The following is a 17142-nucleotide window of genomic DNA, read 5'->3' as shown; positions in this document are numbered from 1 at the left end:
ACAACAAATATTTAAAAAAAGTAAACAAATCGTTTGTTTTGATTTAAAAAATAAATAATAATTATAAAATAATATAAATTTATTAATAAAAACAGTACTAAGCAGCCTTAACCCTTTATAGCTTTAAAGAATAATTTTTTTTCTTAAAAGTATTTTAAAAACTCCCATTTTTGAATGAAAATTAATGATTTTTATAACAAAAACAATACTGTATTCAGCGTTTATTTGATTGTTAACTTATATTAGAATCTCTTACCAGTTTTAGATTTCTTTCGTATTTTTTTTTCTGTTTTTGTAGCTTTCATTGTTTGGTCAGTGTTTTTAAAATAAAAAATATAATTGGAAAACAAAAACGTTCTAATAAATTAAGTGTAAGTGTACAGGGAATCATCGGAAATTTTCCTATAGTCGCTCCTCAACCAAAAAACGGTCGTCGTCAGCCGTGGGCGGTGTTGGCCCTGCTTTGTGGGATGTCCTTGAAGGTCGTTGTCGCCGTTGTGGCTCCCATCGACGTTGCCGTATCCTTAGCTTGTGTATTTGCAGCCTCAGTGTTGGACACCATGTTGTCCTTTATCTGGACCTGATCCTGAATGTCTCGGCGCTCTTGCTGACGCACCAGCTCAAAGTAGAGGCCTCGTTTGGCCATCAGCTCGTCATGTTTTCCAGTCTGGAAAGGATTGCTTACAGGATTACACAAAAAAAAGGATAATAGTCTAGAGTCTCACCTCCACGACACGTCCCTGATCCATGACAACAATTAGATCCGCATTCCGGATGGTGGACAACCGGTGAGCAATGACTAGGGTGGTTCGATTCTGTACGACCGTGTCCAGTGCCTTCTGTACCTCCGCCTCGCTGGTGGCATCCAGGGCGCTCGTCGCCTCGTCCAGAATGAGGACACGGGGATTCTTCAGCAGCGCCCGGGCAATGGCGATGCGCTGCCTCTGTCCGCCACTCAACTGGGTGCCCCGTTCGCCCACGTGCGTGTCATAGCCGTCCGGCAGGGCGGTCACAAAGTCATGCGACTGCGAGAGACGCGACGCGGCATAGACATCCTCCACGCCGGCGTCCGGCTTGCCGTAGCGAATGTTCTCGAAGATCGAGGTGCCAAAGAGGACCGGCTGCTGTTCGATGAAGCCCAGGACATTGGCGCGCAGCCAGTACGGCGAAATGTCGGAGAGCTTGTAACCGTCGATCTTGATGTTGCCCGATGTGGGCTCATAGAAACGTTCCACCAAGGCGGCGATGGTTGATTTCCCAGAGCCACTAGCGCCCACCAGAGCCACCGTCTGACCGGGACGGAGAACGAGGCTGAAGTCCTTGAGGACCACCTGGACGAGTACAAAAAATATATAGACATTAGAGTTACTCTTTCAAGAGAAACTACCAATCCTACCTGTTCAGGTCGCATGGGATAGGCGAAGGATACGTTTTCGAAGCGAATCTCGCCGTGCAATCGCTCTTGAGGAATCACATAGCCACGCAGCAGCTCCACCTGGGGCTGCAGGGAGAGGAATTCAAAGACTCTGGAACCGGCGCTCATGCCCCGGATCATCGTGCCCAGTAGTATGGAGCCCTGGGCGAGGGATCGCTGCACGCCCTGAGAGGCGACCAGGAAGGCCATCAGAGCGCCCGGCGTGAGGCTGTCCGTGGAAATCATATGGCCGCCCATGAACAGTGTGGATAGGACTAGTGTGTTGAGGAAGAAATTGGTCAGGCCCTGGAAGATGGCAATGCCGTAGCCGAGCTCTTGCGCCAAACGGGCGGCCTCATTCGTTTCCGTCTCGAACAGTTGCATCTCCCGGTATTCGCAGGCACTGGACCGAACCGTCCGGATATTCGACAAGGCCTCCTCGCAAACGCCCGTCGCTCGTTCTGACTGCGCCTGCGAGTTTTTGCTCAGCGATCTCAGTTTTTTACCCATATAGGACATGACCATGACCACGCACGGCACACTGACCAGGGCAATGACCGCCATGTGGGGGGATATCATGAGGAGGGATATCCCGCCGCCAATTAGCTGAGCAGTACTCCGCAATCCCTGAGCCACGAACTGCTTGAACGAGGCCTTAAAGTCCTGAAATTGGAAGTCCAAGAATTAAATTCCTCCAAAGGAAGCAGATGCCTTAAGTGGGACATTACCTGGACATCAGCTGTCAGTCGGTTGACCAGCTCACCCGTTCGATTCTCATCGAAGAAGGCTATGTCCTGGACAACGATCTGTTTGAAGAGGTCTTGCCGCATCCGGGCCGCCATCTGCTCGCCCACGCGACTAAGGAGGTAGATATACATGAAGGTGAAGCCCGACTGGAGCATGTAGAGGCTGAGCAGATTGCTGGCCGGCTTGCTTACGTCCTTCACAAAGGAGTTGGGCGTTACATAGGTGTTGGCATAGTGCGCCAGTGTGTTGACCAGAACACCGAGCAGATTTGGGATGCGGATGTTGATGTATGCCACTATTAACGCGGCCTGTGGCGGGAGAAACAAACATCCAATTACTGGGCAGGCCACAATTGTGGAATACTCACGCATACGGCGCCTATTAGCTCCCAAAGATGTGGCTCCAGGTAGGACCAGAGTTTCCGCCAGTCGAACTTCTCCGCCTTCGCGTCCTCGTCTATTTCTGGCACCTCGCGCAGTGCCAGGCGGTTGCCCTCGCAGTGCACCACACAGCCTCGCCCCGCCCACCACGATCGAGCGCCCATGCCCAGGGCCAGACTGCCGCCGCCCCAGAGCAGCAGTCGTGTGGTGTGTAGCAGGCGGGTGGCATTCGAGGGCGGCATTGGCGTCGGGGGCGTGGTGTGCGTGCCTCTCCAATGTTGGCGAATCAGGCGGGCGGCATTCTGGAGGCGTGGCAGTGGCTGCGATGTCGGCTGCAGCAGGTGGCGGCTAAAATTGGCAACGCGGAAGTACAAAACAGATATCAGATTGATGACATAACCTGGGCAGGGAGAAGGCCGTGGGGAAGAATCGCCAAACGATGGCACGCCTCTGCCTTGGAGGGGTCTGAACAGGGATTTCGATGGGATTACCTGAGCAGATCGCCGCCGCTGCTACTGCGGCAGCAGTTGGAGACGAGTAGGCGCAGCATCGGTTCCGTTCTCGGCCTCTTTCCTCTCGGATGGCTTGCAAATATCAACAAAATACGCAAGCGCTAAGGCATCAGAGCGGTGTTGTTGTTGCTAATTTTTGTTGCTGTTTCCTCCACAATTGTTGCTGTTTCTGCTGCTGGTGATGGCTCGGTGGCGATACACTACAGGTGTTTTCACTATCGATACATTTTTAATCGATAGTGTTTGAAATTTGGATTTTTGGCTTTTTAATTACCATTTACAAAAATATTAAAAACAAATAGACACAGGTTACAGCTTAAATTAATTTTCCACAAATAGATAGTATATATTAAGTAAAAGTCGACACGATGAATTTTTATCAAACATTTGTATTTTTATCACCATTAAAAGCACGAGTCAAATTCTATAGCCTTGGTGAAATGTAAAAATTTTAAACTATATATTAGTTTCTGTTTATTTTATTTTATTTTAAAAAAATATATATATTTTTTTTAAGATTTACCCATCTCTAACTTAAAACATCTGGCAGTAATGATTCCCGCTAGCCAGTCTGGCAACGCTGCACTAAAGTCGAGTTGGCATTTGGATTTTTGGCTGCGTTTTCCAAAGTTAATTGTTTAAAAAAACGACGTCTGCTAACGGCAATCAGCAAACAAGTAAATGTATTGTTTAGTCGTCTGTCAGAATAGAACACAGTGTGTGTGTAAATAAGCGAACGAAACGAAACTAAGCTAATTTTTGTGTAAGTCGAATGTCCAGCGTAAGCTAATTAGAAAAAAAAAGGAAGGGACATATATCCATCCACCTGTATGTGTGTGAATTGCTAGAGTGTGTGTGTGTGTGTGTACGTTAAGGCTCTCCCGTTGGCGTAATGGATTTTGTTTTGTATTTAGATGCAAATTGACAAAGACAACTGGGCCAAAGTTTATTTTATTTCTGCTAAACAAATGTGATTTATTTTGTGGTCCATTTTGCAAGAGCGACACCGGATTGCAACCCTGGTTAGCGAGGGGGAGAGCGACAACTCTCCCTGGGCTATCCCCCTCTCTCTCTTTTCACGACCACTGCTCCAAATTTTTTTTCCTCCTCCCCGGAGAGTGTTTTCACTTTTGACTTACGGGTCAAAAATACAAAATAAATAAAAAGTCTGCAATTCTGGAATTATACAAATAATATATAGTCTGTCAGTCAGATTATCAGTCCAGAAGAAAGAAAAGAAAAAAAAAACAAAAAACCTGCTGCGTCAAGACAAAAACAACAGTAAGAGAGAGCGAGAGAGAGAGAGAGATGGCTAAATAGTGGTAACAAAGTGAAGAAGAGGAAGCAGCCAGTGAAGAGAATGTTTATGGAATCGAGGGGGTACCCTAGTAGCGCCACGGGCTGGGGGGAGAGGGGTGGGCTATATAGCAAACGTCCACGTAAACTTTTAACTTTTTCGGTTTTTTTTTTTTTTTTTATTCGCCCACTACTAGTACTAGTGCACTAGTGGTGTATATATTTATTTATTATAAAATTAATTATTTTTTTGCGAGTGTAGTTTGAAGGAAAAACTCTGGAAAAACGGGTAGCTTTTCTCAAAGAAACTGGTTTCGTTCATTGAACCAATTTTCCAGCCATCACCATCAGAAAAATACAATTTCTTGAAGAGATTTTCAATATTTTTCCATAAAAGTGACTTTTCCAAGTCGGAAAACTTGAATATTTTCATAACCAGAACACTGAAACATAAATAGGAAAAGGTACTTTACTATAAAGAGCAGGCTTTTCATTAATTTTTATTAATGTTACATTTTTAAAGAATATTTTATATTAAATTATTTAATTATTTTATTATTTTAGCTCTAAAATGTTGCACAATAATGCTCCCTGGCTGCCACCGCATCAGCAGCCTCCGCAGCAGCAGCAGCAGCAACATCCTCCTCCCCCGCAACAGCAGCAGCATCCTTCACATCTGCCACCCACCCAGCAGCAGCAGCATCATCAACAGCAGCCGGTCTATGCCAGCCAAATGTTTCAACAACCACAACAACAACAGCAGCCCAATTATTGGCCAGAGAATCCCCAGCAGGATCCTCAGCAGCAGCACCAGCAGTTGCAGCAGCAATCCCTGAACTACAACAACTACTATGCCGGGCAGCAGCAGCAGCCACTGCAACAGGACCTGTCCTATCCTCTCGAAACCCCTCAGTACATCATGGATCCTGTGGAGAACAATAACCGGTCCCGGAACGATGGCTGGGGCGATTGGGGAGACTGGAACGATAATAGCATCAATAACAACACCGCTGGGAGCACCACCAGTGAGCCCACGGGCGGGGATCAGCTACTGGAGGATGCTTTCAATGTGCAATCCTCGCCAGGCAACTGGCAGGTCTTTCCCAGCAGCAGCAACAACAACAATAACAACAATGTGGAGCTGCCACCACCCGCTGAACAGCCAAATAATAACCTGCACCAGCAGCAACCGACGCAGTTGCTCCACCAGCAACTGCACTCGCCGCCAGAACTGGGCCAGGAACCGGAACTCGATGCCATTGTGCCGCCCATGGCTTTTCAAAACCAGCCAGCAGGCGGAGTGGCGGAACTAGCTCCTCCACCACCCACATCACTAGCTTCTGTGGGCCTACCGCCGGCTGTGGGAGCTCCACCACCACCACCAGCAGCCACTCCACCAGCTCCGGCTCTTGTAGCGCCACCTGGTGCCCTGCCTCCCAGCCTGACAGCTGCTGGGAATCCCTTCAAGCGTTCTACGGGGCTCAGCAAACGGGTGAACATTCTGGCCAGTCCAGCAGGAGCACCACCAGCAGGAGGAGCACCACCAGCAGCAGTAGCACCTCTAGGAGCAGGAGCAGTAGCCACAGTAGCACCTCTAGCATCAGTAGCTCCACCAGCTGTATTGCCTCCCGTGGCAGCTCCCTTGGTGGCTTCACCCCAACCGGACATACTGACTTTCACTATGCCAGCTCCACTCCCTGCATCACTCCCGGCTCCAGCTGCCAGCACATCCTTCTATGCACCGCCACCGCCCGCATCCAACGTTGTGGAGCAGCCGGATAACCAGGAGGTGCTATCGGCGCCCAACGATGAGCGTGCCCAGTACCTGCAGACCAGCCACCTGTCCGAGCAACTGGATCTGGAAGCGGACCAAGACGCCGGCCTGCTGCCGCCGCCAGGACTATCACGCTTGGTGCTCGGCCAGCCGGAGCTGGAATCGCAGCAACAGCGCCTGGTAACTGGCGCCACCGAACAGCCCGCCCAGGCCCAGGCGGCCCTACACATGGAGGAGCGACTGGCCGACGGCGAGGACACCTCGGAGGGGGAACAGATTCCGGCCAGGCGGGTCGTAACGGGCGTGGAGATCTCCGCCATTCCGGTCGTCCTGCCGGTGCGGGAGCAACGCGAAGTGGTGCTGGACGGCGAGAATCTGGAGGATCGCGACGATATCCTGCCGCCAGTGGCGCAGGCCGAGCTCCCGTCCTCGGCACATCACATCCTGCCCTCGGACGAGATGCCGCCGGTGGAGCACTCGCCGCTGCTGTCCAACTCGGATGTCCAGATGCTCATCCAGCAGAACAAGCAGCTGCCGCTGGAGAAGAAGCGCTCGGTGGCGCGGCGGGGCAACACGTCGCTGGACCTGGAGTCCGAGGACGAGTCGGACGAGTTCCTGCAGAGCGAACGGGAACGGGATCGTGAGCGAGAACGGGAGCGGGAGCGCGACCGCGATCGCCGGGATCTGGGCGATGCCCGGGATGACCGACGCGCCGGACGTGGACGCAGCCACGGTCACTACAATACCTATGATGGCGAAACGGAGGACTCGGTCCGGGGCGGCACGTCGCACCACAGCGATTCGAAGACCCTGCGGGACTCTCATCCGCGACGCAATCACGAATCGACTCGCCAACGGCGCCAGCACCAGGACCCGGATCATGACTGGGAACGGGACAGGGATCGGGATCGGGAGCGCGAGCGGGACAGGGACGGCGGCCGGGAGCGTGGCGGCGATCGGGAGAGGGATCGGGAACGGGATCGCACCTGGCGACGCCGTTCGCACAAGTACCATAGTGGTGGCGAGGATCACGACCGATCCTACGACCACTCACGACGCTACGAAGGCGAGTCGGATAATCTCGACATCAACCAGATCGACGGGGAGCTGGAGGGCAGCGGTGGTGCTGGCACCTCCGGCGCCGGTGGCCGGAGCAGCAAAACCGGTCGCCAGGACTACGATGAGTACGAGAGGGAACGTGATCGCGATCGGGACAGGAACTATGGCAGCCGGCGACCCAACAAGTCATCCGGCGAGAAATATCGCTCCTCCGGCAGCCGTCGCAGCTACGAGAACCAAGGCAGAGGTAGGTCTATAGCTTTCCCAACTGAATCCTTTCTAAGATCTCCTTTCTTCGGCAGCTGGCAATCGTCAGGAGGATCAGCGACGTCGTCATCCGGATCTGAGGCACTGGGACGGCTACGAGGAGTACCGCCGGAAGAGCTCGCGCAACAGCGATCTGGACAAGGAGCGCATCAATGGCGGCAATGCCAATTCCGTTGGTGGTTCGGTCGGTGGCTCTGGTTCCGGGAAACGCAACCGCAACTACGACCAGTATGCTGCCGGTGGCTATGATCCGTATGCTATGTACGAACAAATGTCCCGCAATCCCCAGGCCTATGCCGACATGTACGCCAAGATCTATGGCCAAATGATCACCTCGATGTCGGCGGCAGTGAGTGCCCAGGTGGCGTCCAAGGCCGGTGCCGGTGGCGGGATAGTGCCTGGACTGCCCGGCATAGTGCCCAGTGCCCCCACAGCCCAGTTGGTGGCGGCCACCAGTGGTGGTAGTGAAGCAGCTCTGCAGAGAGAACGCGAGAGGTGAGTTTTTCAAAAAAGTAGGAGAGTCTTTTGCTAAAAAAAATAAGCTATAAAAACATGTTGAAAAATCGGGGTTTATTGCTATATATTTAAAAAATCCATAAACTTTAATATAAAGTTATAAAAAATATCATAAAGTTAATGGTTTTATCGTTCTATGCCTCGATAGCTTAATGGCTTCTGTAATAAAGCCCCATCTCTATCTAATTCTAGTGATGGGAAAAGTAATAGTCTGTAATAAAGCCCATCTCTCTTTAATTCTAGTGATGGGAAAAAGTAACGATAAAATAATCGATTGCCCGTTTCAACATGTTTCCACAAGTTCGGTTTTATCGAAACGCTGTATTTCCTTTTTTTCTTTTTCTTTTAATCCTTAATTCTGTTGGAAACCTTCTAGAAGTAGCAAGTTGTTTTCTTAATCTTTTCATTTAACTTTCCGCTAAATTAGCTTTAAAAAAATATTTAAAGATTAACAAGAGTTCTTAATTAACAAAGTGTGTGGCCCTATAAACCCCTGTTTTTTATAATTGTTGAGGTTGGACTTTAGGGCTTTAATCTTATCTATAAGCTGCTATGCTAATTAGTAGTTAGTGATTAGATATGTGTGTGTGTGTGTGTGTGTGTGTCAGAGACAACCCATTATCTCCCTCCTGCTCGTTCATTCTCCCATTAATTGCCGATATCCTACGCCTCCTAGGGATGTGTCGATTAATCGCCAAATAATCGATATGTTTTCGATAACTGTAGTATAGCCCTGTTAATTGTACCATTTTCCAATTGGATCCAATCCTTGTCTTGTGTACGTTTTCACTAACTATGTACCAAAAACTGAAAAAAAAGCACAAACTAATTGAAATTCGTCTCTAACCTCAAAATATTTTCGTCTCTAACCTCAAAAAAAATGCACAAAATAAACAAATAAATCACAAAATATGCAAAACATGTGCAATTGTCCTTCCAAAAACATTCCCAAACCAAAAAAACAAAAATATGGAAATATTTTAGGTATACACATGCATACATAAATCAAGCCAATGAACTCCATCGACAACATGGTAGCCGATACCACCACCTACAGCAACAACAACAACACCAACAACAACAACAACAGCAACTACAACTACACCTACAACAGGATATCCTTAACAGCAGTTATACGGAGGATAATGCCAGTTATTATGGATCCATAGCATTCCATCCAAATCCATATGCCAATCTATCCCATGCCGGATCGCTGAATAATTTAAATGGCGGCGATGGACGCTGCTCTTCCCGTTATGCCGGTTCTGAGTGCGGCCTCGATATCAGGTTGTCATATACGATATACGATTCGATATACGATAAAAAAAAAAAAAATACCAATCAAATCCCTCCTTAAAAAAAAAATGAAAAATTCAACTCCAAATTCCAAGAAAATACATTCTGTCGCTTTTCTGTCATCACTTCTATGCTTTTTATGCAAAAAAACCCAAAAAAAAACAAGAAGCTTTCATAAATTTCACTTTTCCATCCACTCTTTATCATCCCCCTCCTCCTTGTGGCGCTCTTTCGTTGTCTCGGCTGATCTCGATCCCTGTTTTCTGTCTGTTCTTTGGCTTTAAAAGGTTCTATATGGGTTTAGGCCTAGATCGGGGTATCTTTTAGGGTTTTAAATGGTTATACATACATATATATATACTATAAGGTCCTGAGATAATCGGATTTTTGTTAGAAATATTGGAGAGGAGGAGAGGAGATCTATATATTATTATAGATCTATTATATTATATTATATTATATTATATTATAGAAGTGTCTTATAGAAATCTTATAGGAATCTGATTCTTTTTAGATTTTTTATAGAAATTTTTCACATATGAATCAGATTCTCTGATTTGGAATGATATATTTTGGATCAGAGACTCAGATCTTGAGTTCTTATATAAAATAAGGCTTTATAAAGGTTAGAAAATCCATTATGGATCAGGGTTTCTAGTATTTGAACGATATATTTCAGATTAGAGTACTAGATACAAGGTTCTATTCTAAGAAAAAGGGTTTTTAAGGTTTAAAGATCTATTAGGAATACGATTTTTATATAGATTCTTATCAATGGATCAGAGAATATCGTAATGTCTTTGGTTCTAATATAAAATAATACTTTTAAAAGGTATAAATATCTATTAGGGATACGATTTTCTGATTTTTGTTAGAAATCTTTCAGAGAAGAGTATATGATCTATGATCTTGGGGTTCTTATCTAAAATAACGCCTTTGAAGATCTATTAGGGATACGATTTTTATAAAGATTCTTATTAAAATATTAAAATTAGAGATCTTATTTTTATTTTTATTTGAAATATCATATCATATCTTTGGTTCTTTTATAAAATAATACTTTTAAAAAGGTTTAAAGATCTATATACTCGAGATCTGATTTTTTTTTTATCGAAATATTCCTAGATAATGGATAATAGGTCTTACGTGTCTAAGATAATGGTCTAAAATCTACAAAAATTCTTCAAAAGGCTTAGTGCTTAAATATTTTCATTTTAATTCTAAAAATATTTTTAAAAACCCCGCTTTGAAAGCAGTTTTTCCAAAATATAACCCAGATTTTAGTAATTTTTTAAAAATAAATCATTTAATTTCATTTTTTATCCATAAATGGTTAATAATTTTATTGATTTTCCAAAAATTGTTAATAATTTTCGTTAAAAACTGAGTTTTTTCTTGAAAGTTGCATGAAGCTGCGATGGTGGGTGCTTTTGGTTGCCCAAGATATCCTGCAATGTCCTCGATTATCCTCCTCCTCCCTTCTTGCATGACGGATTTTTTAAATATCCTTAAATAATTTCTTAAAATCCTTAAAAATATTAACTTTTAGAGTCACTTTTCCATCTCCTAGAGCTGCTACGGAAGTGGCACCATCGACCTATGGTGGAACCAGTGTCTCCGGGGTGGTCACTACGGCCGTGGCCCGTCCGCCACGTCGACGCACGCCACTGCTCTTCAGCCGGCCCCACTTGGTGGCCTCCTACTCCATGAGCCTGCTGCTGAAGGTGAAGCCCAAGTTCGCGGGTCGCGGCCGCCTTCGGAACGACGTGGAAGTGGCACCGCCGCGCATCCGTGACGGCACCAGCAGCCTGCTGCGCATGTATCCGGGCCCGTTGCAGGGCCGCAAGCTGCACAAGGACAAGATCATCAGCTTCTGCAAGGACCAGATCCGATTGGGACCCACTCGCGGCTGCACGGTGCTCTATGCCACCCAGAAGAAGCCCCAGGGCAGTGTGGACAAGTACCGGGCCTCCCACGCCCTCATGTGGCACCTGCTGATCCTGCTGTTGCGCCAAAATGGGGTGAGTCCTGGGATGAGATCATCCTTCATCATATACTCATGGTTGTGGTCCTTTCCAGTACATTGCCGACACGGATGTGGGGGATCTGTTGCTGGAGAACCAGCAGGAATACCCCTACAATCCCAGCGAGTTCGAAACCGAAGCTGAGCCCGATGCCGATGCCGAGGGCGAGGCCGAGACCGGCACTGATCCGGACGCTGGGCCAGCGGAGAAGCCCGTCTTCTCGGACGCGGAGGAGAGTGTGGAGGCTGGTGTCGGGGAGGAGACCTCGGCGGCCACGGGCGCCAACTCTTCCAGTGCAGCTGGAAGCGGCACCACACCTAGCAGTGCTGGAGGTAAGATAGGAACTTGCAGGTGTAATCCCTTACTGACGGCATCCTCTCTAGCAGCTGGGGCGCCGACACCGCTCTCGGAGCAGGCGGCCACCGACAAGTTCCGCAGCTATGTCCTGCGCGGCAACGTGGAGGAGGCACTCCAGTGGGCCACCGACAATGGCCTGTGGACGCACGCCTTCTTCCTGGCCCTGTACGAGGATCGTTATGCCCTGACCGACGTGGCCCAGAAGTTCCTCAGTCGCGCCATCAAGACCAATGATCCCCTGCAGACCCTCTACCAGATGAAGTCCTGCCACACGCCGGCCTGCGTCAGCCAGCTGAGGGACGAGCGCTGGGGCGACTGGCGCTCCCATCTCTCCATTCTCGTGACGAACAAGAGCCGGCAGCCGGAATACGATCGCAGCTCGGTGGTGGCCCTGGGCGATACCCTGTTCCAGCGGGGCGACATCTATGCGGCGCACTTCTGCTATCTGGTGGCCCAGGAGGAGTTCGGCCGCTACGACAGCTCCGCCACGGAGCTGACTAGCCTCACGGCCAACGTGCCCCGTCTGATCCTGTTGGGCGCCTCCCACTACAAGCCCTTCAACGAGTTTGCCAGCAACGAGGCCATCATCATGACCGAGATCTACGAGTACGCCCGCTCCCTGTCGGATCCCAAGTTCAGCATCGCTCCGTTCCAGCACTACAAGTTCCTGCTGGCCACCCGGATACTGGACTATGGCCAGCACTTCCGTTGCACCAACTACTTGGAGCAGATAGCCCGTCACATCGAACTGAAGCCCGAGGGCTATGATCCAGATTTTATCCAGAGGGTAAGGGGATTTGATTGCGTCTATTGTGGTTTCATTTCATGGTTCCTCTTTTAGGTCTGTGGATTGGCTGAAAGGTTGCGCTACCATGATCCCATCCTGATCAATAGGGTGTCCTTTGCCAGTCCCCCGAATGCCACTGGCAAGGATAGCGCGGCGCCGGAGGAGAAGGCCTGGTTGCGTCAGCTGCGGTCACTGGCCGATGTGGTAGGTCACGGTCGCCACAATGTCACGGTCGCCATTTGAAACCTTTATACGTACTTCCAGCCACAACCGGAGCATCAGGATCCTGTCCAGCAACAGCAGCAGCTCCAGCAGAACGACATCAACCAGCAGTTCGCGGAAGTGAACCAGCAGTTCAAGGAGCTCAACATGCAGTACGACGGCGCCAACCTGGAGAGCACCCTCCAGACCCAGAAGCCCCAAGAAGTGCCACCGCCGCCGCTGCCGCCACAGCAGAATGCCTACTACGATCCGAACGCTGTTCCAAGTCCATACGAGCCGACGGAGTATGAGCCGGTTCCGGATGCTCCTGCTGCTCCGCCAGCGGCAGTTGCTCCGGTGGCCGGGTATCCTGGCTACAATTACCTCCCAAACGATGGCAACGATAATGTGGCAACGCCGGCGGCGGCCGAGCTCTACGATCCGCAACAGCAACTGCAACATCATCCTGTCCAGCCGCAGGAGTATCCATCGTACGACCAGCCGTCGTCAGATGCAGCAGCTCCCGGGGGTCCGGGCTATGGCTACGACTACTGGTCGGGATCCCAGCAGCCGCCCTACGGCGATGAGGTGAGTGGGAGGGGTTTCCATTCGAAAGATGCCCCCTTCTTGTAGGATTATTAGAGAGTAGAGCTTGTGAGGTCTTTTGTTTTTGCTTCCAAGTTGGCTGGGCAGGATCTGTCCAGCTGGCTGGCCCTGTGTTTTGAGTTGACTTGTGTGTGTGTTGTTGTAGAAGCCTCTATAGAAGTAGAAGAATCTCGCTTTGAAAAACTAACAAAAGTACAATTCTTTGAAATGAAAACCAAACATCTATGTCCGCATGGAATGCAGCTACCGGTTGAGAATCACCAGCCGGGTGGAGGTGGAGGAGTTGAGGAGGAGCAGGTAGAGGTGGTGGAGGAGGACAAGGAGCAGAAACAGCAGCTCCAGTTGAAGAAGCATAGTCGCAGCAATGGTAATCGCTTCAAGTCGCAGGGCTTGAAGCTGGACAGAGGCACCAGTAGCACCACCAGCTCCAGCTCCTCGAGCAAAAAGCCACCAGCAGCAGCACTACCAGGAGGAGGAGCCACATCCACCACTAAGGCATTCAATTTGAATGATGTAAGTAGCACTTCCAACAAAAATAAACGTCAACAAGCTACCAGCAGCAGCAGCAGCAACCAAGGTGCAACATCTGCCACATCTGCCACATCAGCTACTTGCGGCCACAACTATCTAACCCATACGCCCACAACGCTTACCACGCCCACACGTTTCATAGCCGCCAAAGCCGCAGCCACAGTTGCCGCCACGCCCATGCCCACCCTAACAACAGGAGGTGGTGGTGGAGGAGGAGCAACTGCCTCCTCCCTGCGATCCAACCAGAAAAGAGTCAACTTTATTCTTCCCACCACCATTGATGAGTCGGTGGAACAGGAACTGGAACACCAACTGGCATTGGAATTGGAGAATCAATCTCTGGCCCTGGCCAAGCCCAAGTCATCGCAATACCATCTCGCCCGGAAGCCGCACATCGTCTTCAATGGCACCTATCCCATTGACATGCCACTGGGCCAGGTGCAGAAGAGCAGTTCCTATGATCCCGAGGCGAATGCCGATCGGAGTGACTTGCAGCGTTATAGGAGCTATGTCCTCAACGATTATGATGTTATAGATGAGGATGCCGAGGGTGAGGAGCAGGCCGAGGGCGAGGAAGACGACGATGATGATGATGATGAGGAGGAGGATGACCCCGATGACCCTGATGACCTGCTCTACGATGAAAGGCATTACTATCGGCGGCAAGAGTTGCTGAACAAGTACGGCATTATAGCCACCAAGGCCCAGCAGGAGCAGGAGCAGGCCGCCAGTAGCCAGGCCCAGCCGCAGCATGTGTGGTCAATGGAGGAGCTGATAGCCAATCCGGCCATACCATTGAATTACAAGAAGATGTGCTCCGAAGTGGAGCAGAGCCTGAGTCGTTTTGAGAGCTACTTGGACAGGAAGAAGAAGGATCAGCCACAGCAGCAACCAGGAAGGACCACTAGCACTGTTCGAACCTATGACATCGATGCTCCACTTAGTTCTAAGAAGAAATTGTAAACCAGTAGTTGGTAGTAGGAGTACCTTGATCCAACCTCCAACCGGGTTATTTTTGTACCTGTTTGTAGAACTCTCTCTCTCTCTCCCGATATATATATATATATATATATATATATATATATGATACCGACTCTATAGAATTGTAAGCAATCCTTGTTATATCTTTAAGCCTTCGAGAGCAACTTGTCTGAGATTGAGACCTATTTTTGACTGCGCCAGTTTCGATTTTGATTTAATTTCGATTAATTGATGAACTAAACCCCCCCCTAATTACACTAATCTCTGTTACTAACCAACACTCCCACCATGACACCATTGTTTCTTTTTTTTGTGATTTTTCGAAGAAGAATTCTTCAAAGACCCAAAACTAATCCCAATTTTGTTCAAATGCCAGCTCCAGACATCACGTCCGGCCATATCCATGCCCAAGTCCAAGAGCTACGACGACGAGGACGATGGCGGTGCTGGCCGTCCTGGTCCGGGTTCGGGTCCGGCAGCGGAGGCGACTCCTTCCCTTGGCAAGCCGGCGGCGGCGGGAAAACCAAATAGCGCCGATCCTGGGTAAGATTCTCTCACATCCTTGCCTCTGATACCCTCTAACACTGTTTTGTCCCTTGCAGTGGCCCTGGCAACCAGAACTCCGGCTGGTTCGGCGGTCTCTGGAACAAGCTCTCCCTGAAGCCCAAGAACCAAATGATTCTCCCAGACGACAAGAATCCCACCATTGTCTGGGACAAGGAGCGCAAGTGCTGGACCAATACCGAGGGCGGTGGCGAAGAGGTGGAGAACTTTAAGCCGCCGCCCAAGATGAGTGACTTGGGAATGGGCGGAGGGCCAGGAGGACCCCCGCTAGCAGCACCGCCAGGGCCGCCAGGACCGCAATCCCTGCCAGCCGTACCCACGTTCATGGAGCAGGCGCCATCACAGTCCATTGACTATACGGCTGCTCCGGCGCCCGAGTGGCTGCATCAGCATCCCGTGGCAGCAGTGGCTCCACTACCAGCCCCATCACCAGCACCCGGCCTAGCTCCCTCGCCCGGTCTAGCTCCATCGCCAGCGGCCCCGGCGGCTAATCCATCCGCTCCCGGCGGTGCCCAGCCCAAGCTGCAGTCCAACATGTTCAAGATGCAACGTAATCGCAGTAAGTACACAGTCATTTCTCTCCAGGATTCGGATTAAAGTTCACATCCATTTCCGCAGCCCTGAAGAACTCGTATGTGGATGTTTTCAATCCATCGGGTGCACCCATGTCGGCGGCACCCGAGAACGTGCTGGCTCCCATAATGGCACCAGCGGCTGTGCCTCAGGGTGGCTACTTTGTGCCCCAGTAGCAAGGATATGGATAAGGATGTAGGATGTAGGATAATCAAAGATGAGAATGAGGAGGAGGAGGAGGAGGAGAAGGATTAGAACGAATTGCCAACGAAATGTGAGTGGTTTGTGTTTTTGGAGCATTTTTTTGGAGGATTGGCCAACTGATACAAGGATTTTCCTTCTTTCTCTTTCTTCTCTTCTCTTTCTTTCTCTTTCTATTCTGTACACTCCATCTCTTTCACCAGCAGCAGCACCACGAAGAGCTACGTAAAAAAAAAAAAAAAAAGATAAAGAATAGAAAAACCTACGATATATAATTATTTTCCAACTTGAAAGGATCACACACACACACGCGTCCTTGATATATTATAACCCCCCCCAGCCCCCCAGCCCCCCAGCCCCCCAGCCACCCACCACCTTTGTCTGTCTTTAATTTTAATTTTTTTTCTTCTTAATTAGTGTGCGTGTGTGTAAAAAAAAAACAAAGCTCTAAATTAAAAACAAAAAAGAGAGAAACTTTATTCAAGAAAAAATGTTTAAAGTGTGTGTTGTTTTTGCATTAAAAAGGATTAAAAAGGATAATGAAAAAAAGGATATTTATGTACGACTAGCTAAATATATATATATATATATATATATATATGTTGCCCCCCCACACCCCAATTCCCCCCCTGAAAACCTCTCCTAAAAAAAATACATGTTTCTTTTGTATGTTGCATAGTTTTATAATTATTTTTTGTTTAGCTTATATACTATATATGTACTATATGTATATGGATCCCGAACACGATGTACATCCGATGGGAGGACAGACACTACTTTTTTCATAATGCATTGCTGTATTTCACTTCTTAAATATTAAATATATTTAAAAAAAAAATGGAAAAAAAGTTTAGGTCAAAAAGATTTCATTTTAAGTGTTTCTAATCTAATTTCCGAATTCTTCCCGACCTCCCGAAAATAATTCCATTACATGAATGTGTAACTATATATGTTTTTTTTTTAGAACAATTTTTTAAAAATGGTTTTTTGTTCTGTTTTTTTTTTTTAATTTGTCCAATAATTTGTATATTTTTTTAGTTTGTGTTGGAATTTTTG

General features: G+C 48.4%; 3 protein-coding genes across 11 annotated transcripts in view; 1 reads left to right on the top strand and 2 right to left on the bottom strand.

Annotated features, from left to right (window-relative positions):
* Positions 1-17142, bottom strand: part of LOC108120146 (box C/D snoRNA protein 1) — a 142159-nt gene that overhangs the window by 123259 nt on the left and 1758 nt on the right. The gene's annotated exons all lie outside the window — the stretch shown is intronic.
* LOC108118704 (mitochondrial potassium channel ATP-binding subunit) lies at positions 189-3253 on the bottom strand. Its single transcript, XM_017231495.3, has 6 exons — positions 3033-3253; positions 2529-2889; positions 2143-2469; positions 1397-2077; positions 726-1331; positions 189-667 (listed from the first exon to the last, which is right to left on the bottom strand). The coding sequence occupies exons 1-6, from the start codon at positions 3089-3091 to the stop codon at positions 437-439; spliced, it is 2265 nt and encodes a 754-aa protein (XP_017086984.2). The 5' UTR covers positions 3092-3253; the 3' UTR covers positions 189-436.
* Sec16 (Secretory 16) lies at positions 3618-16406 on the top strand. Of its 9 annotated transcripts, none has more exons than XR_011444205.1 (14): positions 3618-3816; positions 4914-7429; positions 7485-7944; positions 8950-9252; positions 10832-11282; positions 11341-11617; positions 11669-12429; positions 12484-12633; positions 12694-13218; positions 13480-13749; positions 15125-15291; positions 15351-15871; positions 15931-16159; positions 16293-16406. XR_011444205.1 is itself a non-coding variant. In XM_070282911.1 (13 exons), the coding sequence occupies exons 2-13, from the start codon at positions 4921-4923 to the stop codon at positions 16059-16061; spliced, it is 6525 nt and encodes a 2174-aa protein (XP_070139012.1). In that variant the 5' UTR covers positions 3618-3730; positions 4914-4920; the 3' UTR covers positions 16062-16406. The 9 variants fall into 9 exon arrangements, 7 of the variants coding, with proteins under 7 accessions (XP_070139012.1, XP_070139023.1, XP_070139008.1 ...); XR_011444207.1 differs by having other exon boundaries at positions 16290-16406; XM_070282911.1 differs by having other exon boundaries at positions 3618-3730; positions 15931-16406.

Source organism: Drosophila bipectinata, chromosome XL, assembly GCF_030179905.1.
Source record: "Drosophila bipectinata strain 14024-0381.07 chromosome XL, DbipHiC1v2, whole genome shotgun sequence".
In the NCBI taxonomy this organism is placed as follows: Eukaryota; Metazoa; Arthropoda; class Insecta; order Diptera; family Drosophilidae; genus Drosophila; species Drosophila bipectinata.
The sequence above is the reverse complement of the archived record's forward strand: the minus strand, read 5'-3'. Positions and strand labels throughout refer to the sequence as shown.

Bases quoted from the DNA above. Each gene is read 5' to 3' on its own strand.
- Sec16 (XM_070282911.1), top strand. From the start codon at position 4,921: ATGTTGCACAATAATGCTCCCTGGCTGCCACCGCATCAGCAGCCTCCG. The intron at 13,219-13,479 runs GTGAGTGGGAGG...CATGGAATGCAG, and splicing joins AGCCGCCCTACGGCGATGAG to CTACCGGTTGAGAATCACCA. The intron at 13,750-15,124 runs GTAAGTAGCACT...TTCAAATGCCAG, and splicing joins AGGCATTCAATTTGAATGAT to CTCCAGACATCACGTCCGGC.
- LOC108118704 (XM_017231495.3), bottom strand. From the start codon at position 3,091: ATGCTGCGCCTACTCGTCTCCAACTGCTGCCGCAGTAGCAGCGGCGGC. The intron at 2,890-3,032 runs GTAATCCCATCG...TGCCAATTTTAG, and splicing joins AGCGGCGGCGATCTGCTCAG to CCGCCACCTGCTGCAGCCGA. The intron at 2,470-2,528 runs GTGAGTATTCCA...CTCCCGCCACAG, and splicing joins AGCTAATAGGCGCCGTATGC to GCCGCGTTAATAGTGGCATA.